Here is a 14,175-nt window from a genome sequence, read left to right on the forward strand (position 1 = left end):
CTCTACCTGTGTGTAACATAATCTCAGTATAAACCCATATCTTCTGTGTAAGCCTCTAAAGGTTGGTCAGAGAAGACCAAGGGACAGTTTAAAGTTTGCTATAACCCACTTAGGAAGCACTGCATACATGTGGGAGAAGGAGCTCTGGTCAGATAAGAACAAAGTTTGATGTTTTTTTTTGGCCTATGAGCACAATGTGACGTACAGCGGAAATTAAAATGGCTCTGAGCGCTTCATTCCCACTGTGAAACATGGTGGGGGAAGTTTCATGTCACATCAGGTAAACGGCTGCAAACGTGCAGACAGAGCTGCAATCGAAGGGTTCTGGGGTCAAAGCAGGTTAACGTGCTAGAATGGCCCAGTCATAGTCCAGATCTAAATTAAACTGAGCATCTTTTGAAAGAATCAGAAAACTAATACTCACAGGAGATTTGTTCAATCTGACTACTAGTTCGAGTCAGAGCTGTGAGAGAGACATCATGTAAAACAAAGTGTGAAAGGGAAGGATTTTCACCATGTTTTAGATTTCTTACGTGAGAAAAAGCCCATGTGTGGAACATTTTCTTTCAGGTATGACACAAAACATTGAGGTTTAAATCCACCAGATATTTTTATTGTTTTCGCTGCATTTACCTGGTATATGTACAGAAATCATATGCACAGTATGTAGAAGAGTTCATACAAAATTTATGGCACACATAATCCTTTAGTTTTTCTCTCTAGGAGCAGATAAAGCTTTCTTCCTGTGCACTTTCTAGTTGGGAAATACATCCAGTTGGTAGGTTACTTTAATATTAATTTTTTTTTAAAAGTATCGATCACCTAAGTAGCATGACTTCCTCATAATAATATTGCAGCATATGTGTTTTCTACTCGTCTTTTTAAAAAAAATGTATGTCCCAACATCATCATCAAAGCAATTTGCACAGTTGATGCCAAAGAACACAATCTGCTCAAACTAGAGTATCAATAATAAAACCTAACGTTTACAGTGGAAGTTTTATCGACTGGGTACCTCGGTCTGTGTCGGTGACGGCCTGCTTTTGGTTACGTTCTTACGGGTGACTGTGCTACAGCGGGTGAGGATATCCTGGGCACGGGGTCTGGGGGGCACCATGGGGAGCCTGGGCCCCCTGGACAGGTTGGGGTCGGAGACACTGGGGAGTAAAGTTCCCTGAGGGTGGCTCGTTGGGCTGAGGCGGTTGCTCGCCATGGGAGGGGGCGTGCGGGAGAGCCGCAGCTGTTCACTGCTGGCGCTGTCGCTCAGGTTGAGGGAGGAGCCGGCAGACATGGAGAGGGCGTCGTCGCTGAAGCTGTCGCTGTCGAAGCTGTCCATGGACTCTGCCCTGAGGATGCCGCCGCCGCTCTGCTCGTCTTCTTCGTCGTCATCGCTCTGCACCGTGATGACCGGAAGAGGGGCTGGCATTGCGGGATCGGGAGTGGCGGAGGATCGTCTCGCTGGAACAGGCTGAGCGTAGGGCTCATCAGAGAAGCTGTTCAGAGACTGGGACCGGTGGAAGCGTTCTGGTTGGCTCCGGCTGGGGGAGGTGGGCCTGGAGTTGGGAATCTGAGGCAGGGCGCCATGGGAACGGCTGTGGTGCAGGGGAGCAGAGGGCGTGAGGAGGGAGGACGAGTTCTGCGCGTTCTGCTGAGGCGTCATCTGGATGCGGGGGTATCTGTAGGGCTGCAGGTACAGCGTCGGGATGTAGCCGACTTTTCCGTTGTGTCTGTCAGGAAAACAGATGAAAATGAACTTGTCAGTAAAGGACATTTACATACGGAGTTTAACCATTACAGCAACTTTAACAGTACTGAGCTGCCTAATAAAGAAAAATTTATACTTTTACTTTGATGCCCTACATAAAAACCTGTGTACCAATTTGCCTCCAGAGGCCAATACTTTATAGAACCAATGTTCACAGCAATTACAGCTGCAGGTCTTTTAAGTCTATACTTTGACTAGGCCGTTGTACACTGCAAAAACAGAACTATAAATAAGTAAAATGTTCTTAAAATTAGTGTATTTGTCCTTGATTTGAGCAGTTAAATAAGACTATTTGTCAATGGAATAAGATTTTTGCACTTAAAATAGGAACAATTCATCTCCATCATCTTATAATAAGATAATTATGTCTAATTATCTTATTTTAGGGGTCAAAATACTCATTCTATTGGCAGATAATCCATTTTACCTACTCGGATACACTAACTTTAAGAACATTTTACTTATTTTTAGATCCATTTTTGCAGTGTAACTCATATATGCGCTTTGAACATGCCATAGCAGCCCTGGCTGCATGTTCAGGGTTGTTGTCTGGCTTTTAACAGACTTCTTCCTGGACTGCCATGTGTTTAGCTCAATAGATCTGCTTATCAACTCTGAGCAATTTAGTTATCCCCTCAGCATGGGACTGCCACCACCATGTTCCACAGTGGGGAAATATTTTTCTTTTCTTTTTTTTAAGTGCGACGTGCAACGTTTGCATGGAGACCAAAAGGTTCAAATGTTTGAGGCGCTTAAAGCTTTGGAGTTATTTGCCGTGTTCCTTGATCGTCATAATGTTGTTTGTTCACCGATGTTCTCTAACAAGCATCTAAAGCTTTCACAGAGCAACTATGTTTATTTCAACATTAAGTTACAAACGGGTTCACGCTGGTTGCAGATCAAACGTGTAAATAGCAGAACAATAACCCTCTACTAGGACATTTCAGTCCCTGTAGAATGAGAACATTTTTACCTGATGAGCCACCAGCCGTTTTCAGATTGCTGCAGCACCTCCACCACTGCACCGATGTTCACGCTCACTTCATCAACTGTGGCGGAAGTGTAGCTCTTGACGGCTGTGTAAAGCGTCCCTGTAGGTGGCACAAAAAGAGCTTTAGGACTAATCTTCTCCAACAAACCAGCTAATGTAGTCGAGGTGTTGGTTTCTGTGTGGGTACCTTTCTCTGGTATCCCGTTCACCTCCTCTTCATCCTCCTCATCTTCTAGCTTCTCCAGGTAGGGAGCAGGGAACCAGGCCATCCTCTTCTCCTCGTTCTCTACAAGCCACCACCCTGCAGATGAAATCATGCGTTAATGAGATCCCTGAACGGGTCTGGATCCGTTGCCAACGCTGCTCGAGGTGCGAGTTGCTCGCCTGCTTTTTCTTTGATGAGAACGTCGAGTCGCTCGTCCGCAGCAGCTTTGAAAGGTTTGTTTTTGGTGTCTTTGGTCTCATAGGGGGCCACACATCGGTAGGTCTCTGTGACGAATGGCTGGGTCACATTACCGCTGGTGTCATGTCCGCCAAAGCTCCCGATCTTGTCCTCCGAGGGCATGATCATGATACTGAAGTAAATACACAGATACATATCTGCATTTATCATCTGCGTACATCCAGTTTGTTGTGCAATCCGAAATCGAAAGTTTTAGTAGCTTCTTTATTTTGAATTACTCTTCCCTCTGGAAATAGGAATTACACCTTGTAAACTTATGAACTCCCCTGATCAGATCTTTTTATTGTAAGTCTTTCTTAGCTATGCAGAATCTAGTGTAGTGTACGCCAATACACCAGATTTGGTGTAATACACTTGTAGTACTCCACCTTCCTCTACAGCTCAACAGGATGTCCTTCCTGGACCTAATAGGTCCACGTTTTATCTAAATTTGTTTAAATAACCAAAGGCTGTTTTTAAAAAAAATGAATGATCATGTTTTGCTAGTTGGGAAGCTCAGAAATATTTGAAATAATACATGATTAGTTGTACCTTTAACTTGATTACAATTATTGACATTTTAAATGTCAATAATTGACATTTAATTCAGTGATTTCATTGTGTCTTTCTTAGTTAGCAAAACATGGTTTAGAAATAATTGTGGAATTTTTATTATTGGCTGTCCAACACGACTCGTCTCGCACGCTAGTTGAAGTCTGCTTCTGATTGGTTGATCAGCTCGTTGAGTCCTGCCCTGACGGCTTCAGCTCCTGAGCAGCGTTCAGTCAGAAAGAACCAGAGGCCTCATCCATAAAAGAGTCTGTAGCTTTCAGGTTAAAAGCTGGTGGTTACGAGAAATGTTGAAACTTAAAGCGCACACAAAAAAAAATATTCTGACGTATAAAAGGGTGCCTTTACGTCCTACCACACAACTTTCCTTTATACATTTGCGTGGAATTGGGTGCAGCCGCACCTTTCTCTTGGGCCTCCATGTCCCCGCCTCTAAACGCATATGCAAGTCAGTAAAAATACTCGGAAGGCACACACCCGTGTCCAAATAAACATGGCAACGATGCTGTTAGACAATCAGACTTTGCCTACATGCATAGAGGGATAATTATAGAGCAGTGCAGCAAACCAACAGCTTCTTGAGTGACTCATTAAAAAAAACAAAAATAAAAGGTTTGTCCGCTCAAACCCGTTTTATTCAACAATGTCTATCAAAGCCAAACAGTGCTGTCTTGGTGCTGCATTGAGCGCAATAATAGCTTGTTGCTGATCATAATATGACCAGACTTGGACTTTCACACAAATGCCTCGGGACTTGAGCCCATCTGCTTGAAAAGAAAAAAAGAAATCTAAAGTTTAAAACAGATTTTCGTGGCAGGCCAAAGTTTGTGTCCATATCCGCACACTTTCATGCACTGTTCATTTTTATTCATCCTGAGTTGTGCATAACCATTGTGCCACAGGTTTTCTGAGCGTAGGCGTGCTTTATACATGAGGATGAGGTCCCAGAAAACCCAGCAGTATGTCTAAGGCCTGATCCTGACTCTTTTTTTATACATAAGCCATGCTGTATTCATGTATTTCTCTGTAAAGCTGTGCAGGATTCAATTTTTTTTCTCCTCACTTATGAATAATTTGGCAACTTTTTTTTTTTTTTTAATTTAATGCTTGGTGCTAAATCCAGAGTGAGGAAGCGACGTCCAACAGGTGGTGCAAGAAGAAGCGCCGCTTGCCATCCCAGGATTATCTGTGGCAAATAAAACCACCTAGAGAGAAGCTCTGTGACAGTTCTCTGAGTAAACGGACTTGGCTGACCTCTTTCCAGTTCTTTCCCTGGTAGCTCTCCTTTTAAGAAGGTTAAACTAAAATGTACTTACAATCTAGTTTTTTTTTCTCCCTTTTCTTTTTTCTTCTAAATTTTCCAATGTCAGATCAACATTACAAGAACCCCCAAATTACATCAAAAGGCCCTTTCCTTAGCCATCAGAGAGACAGATTAATTCTTGACAAATCTTAAGACTTTAATCAGTTTTATTGTTTAATTGGCATGATAGGCATCCAATTCCTTTACCATAAACTCCCCCTGATTGCTTGTACACTGCAAAATAGAAACTAAAAGTTAGTAAAATTTTCTTGACATGAGTGAATTTGTCCTTGATTTGAGCAGTTAAATAAGATTATCTAACCTTGCCTGCAAGATGAATTATTGCGGTATTTGTGCGTTCACAAACACTAATGTGTAGAATTAGAGTGCTACATATTATTAATCTGGCTGGCCAGGTTAAAAATGATCTGCCAATGGAATAAGATTTTTCCATTTAAAATTGGAACAACTCATCTCCATCAACTTATTTCAAGTGCAGTACGTCCGTGTCTGAGAGCAACTTGTTTAAGTGCCGTCTCTTTAGATCTAAAGGAGACACTTCACACCTCGCCCTCCTCCCTGTCACAGAGCATTCAACACCCTGTTCAGCCACTTGTGTAGTACGCTGTGGGATTGTGTAATGAACATCTGATGACTTATCCTCTTGTACCTTCAGCATCCTTCATCTTAGACTACAATATTGCTCAGAGACAAAAAAAAAAAAAAAAAAAAACTGATAAGCCCTTGTTTGGTAACTCCGCAGGAAATACTGTGACATAATAGTTAAAAAAAACACAATAGAAAACCAAAAAAACTGAGCGGCTTCAAAAATATGAGTGTGATGTCGGTACTACACTACACATTAGTCTCATAGCAAGAATTGAGACAGAATACACAAAAAAAATGATTGACAGAAAACCCTGATAACCAGATATGGAGCTAACAGATCTAACAGCAATATTTTCTTTTTCTTATTTTTCCCAGTTTTGTTAAGATCTCTGATAATCTTCTCTGCTCATTGCATGCCTTTAAACGGCTCCAAGTGTTGTAGAGGTTTACCTTACCAGTTTTTGGTGAACTCCGGCTGCAGCTCCTTCTCCTTCGGTTGCAAGAACTTTACAAGATCTGCAGACTGAGAGACCCGTTGATCACAGCTCAGGAGGTCATTGCAGTATTTCTGCAAATACTTGATGCGCACCAGCGATTTATCAGGCCCCTTTCCTTGGCTCTTCTGCTTCACTTTGTTGCCTGATCAACAAAAATATATATATTTTTTAAAAATTCCAACCACGTCTAGCTGCACATTTAATATTTACACCAAGCAACCCTCACCCACTTTGAAATTTAGGAAGGATTCTGTCAGATTTATTCAGTTTACTTCCAGATGAAAATTTCTTCTTCAGTTGTTTCTATAAAGGAGCAAAAAAAACAAACAAACAAAAAAAAATAATTAAAATTTTTTGCACAAAATTAGGGAGTAAACAGAGGCGTTTTTAATACTTACATGCATTTCTCTGAAATTCTCAAAACTTCTGTAAACGACAATCTCATTCTGATCCGACCAAAGCACAGAAGTTATGAACATCTGGAAGAAGATACAACATATTCATAAAGGCTAAAACTTAAAGCTTAATTCTTTCATGAAGGTAAAGGCTTCATTTCTCCTTACCTTGGTCTTCTCCTTGTGTAGGACTCCAGTTAAACGGATGCTGATGGGATAACGCTCAGGGCCCATGATGACTGCTGGATGGCTAGAAAGGAAATGCTGTGCAGGTATGTGCACACCTCTTAGTCTCACGCAGGAGTGCGCAGAAGATACCCTGCAGGTGAGTTTTTATTTCCTCAGCCAGAGACAGGCGTGGCCAGACAACTCACACAGCCTCTTTGATGGGAAATCAATGATCATCTGCATAGAAAGAATTCCTGCAATGTCCCAAAGTCAACACGGTCGACAGTGAGAAATGTGCACCTTTAAGAAAACTAATGGGTTTGCTTAATCGGTTCCAGCAGATTGAATTGAAGGCGCCCTTCAACTTATCTGAGACTAAAATACAGTGAAACAAAATAAAAATGAGTGAATACTCAGGCACTTCTAACACAGGATGACTTTAATAATTCCTTATCCGGATTAAGCTTTTTTTTCTGTTTGTCAGCTACAAAAGCTTGACAAAGAACATACTTGAGGTAAAATATGAACACCACTGAGTTCTTAATAACTAAATCAATTCTGTTTCTACAAAAAAATATTTTATAACAAATCTGACTGTAAATAAGTACATGTTTAAAAGACTGGATACAAATATATTTCTTAATAGCCTATATTTAAGCAGTTGAATAAATTTCACTTTCATTTTATTGACACCCTAATGACATCTCAAAATAAAGTAGGTCAAGCAGTGCTCTGAAAAACTACATGCCTCCTTACAGATTGCTGTTTTTGCCTTTTTGTCTTAATGTCAAAAACACATTTTAATATCGGTCCAAGGTAATCAAGTAAAAACGAAATGTGCTTTTCAAATGATTTATTAGAGGGAAAAGTCATCTACACTAAGCTGGCCTGTGTGAAAATAGTTTCCCCACATTGTTAAATCCCAGGTTAAGGTTCCCTACTTCTGCTCTTTGAAGCTGCTGCCATCCAGAGGTAGTGACGAATGTTTCAGCTCAGCTGAGAAGAAAACTGGTATCCCTGAAGTTTATGAAAACGCAGCATATAAGCAGAAATAAAACATCAAAAAATTAAATGTCACTAAATAGGAAGTCATACGTCAAAGTTTATAGATTATAAAGAGGCACCGTCGTTTAGAGGATGGCATCTGTAAAGGATGTATTTTTACTGCATGAAATGTCCGGCATATTTAATAGATGTAACTCTTCACATTTATAGATTACTTCCCTGGCATTATTCCATAAAATCTGTGATTCCTTACAAAAAGTGATGAGTCCATTGTTTTAAGCTCACAGAAACAAAGGGCAATTGAAAACATTTTTATAAAATACTTTATTCAACTTTAATGTCCACTCTGCTCAACATGATCAAAATAGAAACAATCTACATGATACACTCTTAAGTTTTTGCTCTTTTCCATTGCACGTTTTCTGTTAAATGATTAATGATAAAATAATAATCAATAAAAAGCAACACTTGATGATTGTGACGTATGCTTGTCATTTTACTGGTTTAACTTCGACTTGCTTTAACCCAGCTATAAAACTGACCAGCCAAATGCACTTACATCATCCCTGTTCAGAAAAATTTAAAGGATCCCAATAGGATGAAACTATATTTTCCAATCTATTACACTAAATAAATCCCAGCCTAAGACGTTTGTCTTGGAGGAGAAATTTAGCTTTATAAGCAATTTAAAGCGCAAGGCAACATATTTTTCTTTTAGTAAGAAATTGGGTTTTGGTCCCTCCTCCTTACTTTCAGGTGTCACAAGGTGCCTTCACCTTACCTGAAGCTCAGTGTTTTAAGCTCTAAAACCTCTCACAGGAAAATTCACCGCTTCCTTGCAAAACTCTTTACGCCAAAACCATAAATCTCTCCTTTTTTGGGGTCTAAGCGTTCAGAAACATCTTCACAAATAATTTAATACCTTCTAGTTCAAATTAAATAGTCTAAATTATGATAAATTAAACATTTAAGAGGCAATTAAAAATCTTTCCATTAGAATTCTTTGGCTTGCATAGAAAACCATTTGAGAAAAACATGGTTATTATTCACCTGTCCGCATCCAACTAGAACCCTTTCAGCCGTTTCACCTCAACTAAACATTCATCATTCAGCTTGCAACAAAACTTCTCTTATTCTTGCTTATAATACAATCCTTCAGCCATAAACCAACAACAAATCTCTTTGAGTGTTGAGTATAAGAATTATCTTCATTGTTGTTGAACAAAATTCACTTTAACCTTTGCAATCATTCACTAAAAGTGCAACGTGTCTCTACAATCAAGAGCCTACTGTGATATTCGATAATGGAGCAATAAACACTGAGTGGCAAATAAATTAAATAAAAACAAGCAAGTAACAAATTATTTGCCTTCACTTCAGCAGCTCAGTCTGAACTGTTATGCGTCACTGATCTTCATCAGTGCAACTCTTCTTCAGTCCGTGCTTTCCTTTTATCAGGTTAGGACAACAGCACCTGGCAACTTGTTGGTTTCCTCCCAGAGAGGAAAACAGGTCCTCCATCGGTGTTGCGGCTTTATGTTCCAGTTAACCGCAGGCCGGTATGAGCCGTCTCTCCACACAGTGTGTCTTTTTAATCACCGAAACTCATAAATAGGCATACTATGCTCCTGAATATGGTTTAGACTAAGTGACTGGTACCTGCAGAAATTGGAAAAAAAAAGCTCATATGGATAACTGTATACGAAAGAGAAGATATTTCTGTGGAAATTGTACTTGTATTACCACTCTGAGCTCCTGTGGTAATAGTAGCCCTCGATGGTGGCTGTGGACTTCTGGAAGCAGATGTAGTAGAAGCCAGCGAAGGAGGCGCCGCTGATGTCTTTGATCGTGTGGTCAGGAACAAGAAACTGCTCCTGAAAGAAAACAACAAGCACCAAAAACTGGAGAATAATTCAGAAAGAAAGTAAGAAAAAAAAAAGTGAAGGAACAACCTGCTCACCTTCCACCTCATGAAAATGTAGTCACTGTTTTCCAACGCACTATAGTCAAAGTTGTCCGAGTTAAATGTTTTGCTATATTTGTAAAAAGCCGGAAACTTCCCCTGTTGAGAGAATGGGGAATATGGGAATCAATCACAAACACGTGAACTAAAACCTGTTCTTTCATCAGCCATATAAAATCTGACAAATTATTACATCCTGAGACCCTAAAAATTCCAGTTAGAAGATACTAAATGTTGGTGTCCACATGCTTTTTAGTCATATGAAACAGTCCTTAAGTGGCCTTAGGAGTGATAACCCCAGATTTAACACAACTGCTCCCCTTTAACACTGGAGACCTTATAACATGACAACTTTGGAGAGAAAAAGGTGAAATGATTTTCACTTAGGGGTGTAAACACTTTTATCACAGTTTGTCCCTTGAAAAGATATGACAATATTTACAAAAATGTGAGGAGGTACTCACTTTTGAGAGATGCCGCACATTTACACTTGACAGCAATCGTATCACTTCTATGCATTTTCAGGTGACAGCACATATTCAGCAGAGGTGTGATCAGTGATTAAAATTTGGACCAAAAGTTACTACCCATCTATCTATCTATCAATAAAAAAAAAAGAACACAAACAACAAAATAGTTTAAATTTAACTTAATTAAAATGAAGGTTGTGACCGCTGCTCATTCTGAACGGATATTGCTATTATACCGTAACATTTGGTAAAAGCACACGTAGAACCCAGACAGACATACCCAGTGCTTTCTGTCCACATCCTCGTCTGCGTCCCACTTCCGCGTTAAAAAAGGCCGCCTGCCGCTGATTATTTCACCGACAAAGAACGTTGTAAGGGTGGGAAACTCCTGTTGCACATAAAAGACATAAAGGAGAAGAAAAACCTTAATGTTGCTTATTGAGAGCAAGGTTCCTGTACATTTTTTCAGCCCAACATTCAGGACTCTACCAGACCAATTAGCAAAGTTTTCTACCTTATTTTCGGTCAAATTTAAAGTAGAAACAATAACAAAAACCTTCATGATGAATTCAAGGTAGATGGTTTCAACAGAGGTCAGGCTTTGGACATGGAACCAGCAAAAATACTAAAATAAAAAAAAAAAAAAATAAAAAAATATAAAAAAACCACTGGCTAAGAAAAAGACTGGATTGGTGAGTAACTGGAAATGAAATATTTTTCCATGGTATACTTTTCCTTTTCCAAACATAAAAAATGCCCAACCTAATTTAATTTCCCCATTTCCAAGGTAGGATTTGGCCTTTTATAAACTGCAGGCCTTGGATGAAGCGTTTTGGGAGTACTTCTTATTTCACAGTCACCCTTGATCTGTCTTAAGCCTGCAGTTTGGGACGGCCTCATCCATATGTTGTTCAGATACGTAAAAGTTCCCTGAACCATGGCTCTCCAGTGAGGAGCCCATTTCCAAATGTAATCAGCGCAATGACTGCACTCATCGACTGAGGTCTTAATACTCGTCACAGCCGTCCTAGGGTCGACTCCACCAAGTGGACCTTTGCCACATGTCTCTCCTCGCCCCCTCTCAGCCTCGGAGCTGAGCCTGTCAACCTACTTTCGATAATAGGTCACTGGTGCCACAAAATAAATAAATAATAATTAATAAAACACTGACTTTGTAAGTAATTGGGCTCAGCCAGCATCTTATCAAGATCATGGTCAACATTTGCACCGTTTCACGTTCATCTCTGGGTCACAGGCAACGTCTCATTACCGGACAGCGTGATGGCTGGCTGGACATTCCCGTGGTTTTTAAAACCTGCATAGAACCGTTTCAACGGAAGAACGCGGCACCTTCAAGCATCTGGAAATGGTCATCATTGGTGACCCAGACGTGGTGAGACCATCAGCTATTTTGACTTTCCCCAAGATGTCACACAATGAAGCAATGCGTTTGACACACTGCATTAATAAAGCCTCCATTTAACTAAATATTTGGTTTTAACTGCAAAACCTTTAGAATTTGTGTAAAATAAATAAACAGAACTGGACACGTCCTACAGTGTCTATGACTAACATACCATCTTTAAGAAAAGCTCATAATGTACTGTAATACACTTCTCCCTATCCCCTGGCTGTGGGTCGTTTTGTACATGCTGTGTAAATTTTGTGTAAATTTTAATAAAAACGCACCCAGATTCTGTCAGAAACATCCATGTCAAGACGCATGTCTCGGTCATGTCAACAAATGCGCAGTTAGTGTCATACTTGGTGGCTACCTGTATTGTTAAGGCTAGGAAGCCATTGAAGAACTGATCTGGCAGCCACTAAAGACATTTGCCATGAACTTCTAGGAGCGGCTGCGCAGTGACGGTAGCACGTAAGGATTGTTGCAATGAGCAAAAGCATTCGATTATGAAGTAAAATGGGCACAAGCAGCCCAATTCAAGTGTCATTGTCTCCCATTACCTCTTCATGGGACAGTCTCTGCAGAGAAACAAGCTCAGGGCTTCCACTGATTCAGCATTATGCGAGTTGTTTTTTTCTTATGCACTTTATATTTGTGAATATTAATATCATATTTAGTAAATATACAGTTTTCTTATGCTGGTAGTACCATTTTATTTTGTTGTATTTATCCTCCAAACGTTAAAGGCTGGCCCGTGAAATTACTGTCTAATATTAAACCGGCCTGTGGCTCAAAAAATATTGGGGATCCCTTCAGTCATATACTAAACAGTTTGGCCTTCAAATGAATAATAATAAAAACTTTTCTACACAGAAAACAATATTTTCTTTCCCATTATAAACATTCAAATTTCACTGTTACTATTTCACATAACTGCTCATCTTCCACGGACAAACCTTACCTCCAGACCTGGGGACCCTTTCTTTCTCCATGTTGCATATTTTAAAAAGGTATCTGGCTGAAAAGGTCTCCAATCGGTCCATTTTAACCAATCTAACATTCTCTTGATTTAGCTTGTCTGGAGCAAGCGTGAACCAGTCTGTTCTGCTCAGCCTATGGAAGCATAAAGGTTAGTTTTACTACAGCTGACCTAGTTTGTCATGGCTTACCTCAGTCAGGCCTTTGATCTTCAGGTATCCACACAAATAGGAGTCGTCCATTGTCACATGCTGTCAAGCGCAAACAGATTCAAGGTACATCTGGTTATGTCGCACAGGGCCACAAAAAGTGCAAAGGCATAGTGCAAAAAAACAGCAGGAGGAGGGATTTAAACAAATACTTAAACGCAGAAGCTAAAATGCATCGCATTTTATATTTTAAAGTCTACTCTTCCAATCAAATGATCACCTGGCGCAAAGCTTTTACACAGGTGTTAAAAATTAACAATTACGTCTATATGCAAAACAAAAACACAGCAAAAATAATAATCTTTAAGCTATTTTTAAGGGGGTTATAATATTTTTTTTTTCCAATTACCTGCAAAACAACTTCGACGTCGTAGGAGTTCCCTTTGCTCCTCTGATAACCCCGGTACTGCGCGCCGCTGTAGAGCAGAGAGGTGGCCACCCCGGGCTGGTGGGTGTTGATCGGCGCGGGGGGAACAAGACAGGCCGAGGATGGACAGGCCGCGCCGGCTGGACAGCTGCACTCTGCTCGGACAGGCATGGTGAGCGCTGAAGAACCGCCGTCAGTAACTGTCATGAACTTCAACACCGAGCACACCACAACCGGAAACAGAGAAGGAGACTGACAGAAGTTTTATTAGCTCAAAAACAACCTACAGGCTGCTCAAATGTATTTGCTTTCATTAGACCGCAGGACGGAGGGTAGGACTTGCGACACTTCCGGTAATCGCTTAGCTTCCTTGGATTTTATTGGCTAAAAACTACGAGGTTGGTAGGAGCGCGATTCTTATTGGCTGACGTGTCGCCATAAATCCTGGGAGTTGTATTTAAACACCACGGGAACTAAAAAAAAAAAAAAAAAAAAAAAAAAAAAAAGATTTTTTTTTTTTTAATAAACTCACAGGTTAATTTTTATTAATAAGAATAAAGCCTGTATGGGTAAATCAGCTAAAAATGAATAAGTCAATGAATATTGCTTTGAATCTGGAACTACTTAATTATGATTGTTTTCTCTATTAAAAGTGAATTATTATTTTTATTAATCATTTAAAATGGTTAAACAAGTTTTAAATTGTGTTAATATGTTGAGAGGAGTAATTAATAGTGCTTGTTTGCTTGTTTTGAAAACCAAAAACTCAAGTGGCCAGGGCCTTTGAACTTTTTCTTGTTTTTCACAGCTACATGTTTATATACATATTTATTTATTTTTGTTTTTTTTTGATTTTCTCATTGACCAACAGCTTTGAAAAATAAAAAAGCTTAGTAAGTGAATATAGAGTGAAATACGGTTTTTAAGTCTTGGAGCAGGTTCTCAATTGAATTTATATCTACTATGATTAGATTATTACTCATAGTAAAAGCTCAAAGGTCTAACTTTGACCTCATCTGGCCAAAGCATTCCTTTACA

At 39.8% G+C, this 14,175-nt stretch overlaps 2 protein-coding genes across 3 annotated transcripts; both read right to left on the reverse strand.

The window, feature by feature from the left end:
- Positions 1-883: 883 nt before the first annotated feature.
- Positions 884-7,959, reverse strand: noxo1a (NADPH oxidase organizer 1a). The gene is made up of 8 exons (XM_012872369.3): positions 6,741-7,959; positions 6,576-6,656; positions 6,408-6,480; positions 6,136-6,319; positions 3,141-3,331; positions 2,944-3,057; positions 2,739-2,856; positions 884-1,727 (listed from the first exon to the last, which is right to left on the reverse strand). Exons 1-8 carry the CDS (start codon positions 6,804-6,806, stop codon positions 1,001-1,003), a joined length of 1,554 nt encoding a protein of 517 aa, XP_012727823.2. The 5' UTR covers positions 6,807-7,959; the 3' UTR covers positions 884-1,000.
- Positions 7,960-8,050: 91 nt separating this feature from the next.
- On the reverse strand, positions 8,051-13,513 carry gid4 (GID complex subunit 4 homolog). 2 transcript variants are annotated; one of them, XM_021321414.2, is made up of 6 exons: positions 13,120-13,513; positions 12,753-12,812; positions 10,459-10,566; positions 9,706-9,807; positions 9,492-9,619; positions 8,051-9,404 (listed from the first exon to the last, which is right to left on the reverse strand). In XM_021321414.2, exons 1-6 carry the CDS (start codon positions 13,342-13,344, stop codon positions 9,341-9,343), a joined length of 687 nt encoding a protein of 228 aa, XP_021177089.2. In that variant the 5' UTR covers positions 13,345-13,513; the 3' UTR covers positions 8,051-9,340. The 2 variants fall into 2 exon arrangements, with proteins under 2 accessions (XP_021177089.2, XP_021177088.2); XM_021321413.2 differs by having other exon boundaries at positions 9,489-9,619; positions 13,120-13,510.
- Positions 13,514-14,175: the final 662 nt, after the last annotated feature.

This window comes from Fundulus heteroclitus, chromosome 16 (genome assembly GCF_011125445.2).
Source record: "Fundulus heteroclitus isolate FHET01 chromosome 16, MU-UCD_Fhet_4.1, whole genome shotgun sequence".
Classification (NCBI taxonomy): Eukaryota; Metazoa; Chordata; class Actinopteri; order Cyprinodontiformes; family Fundulidae; genus Fundulus; species Fundulus heteroclitus.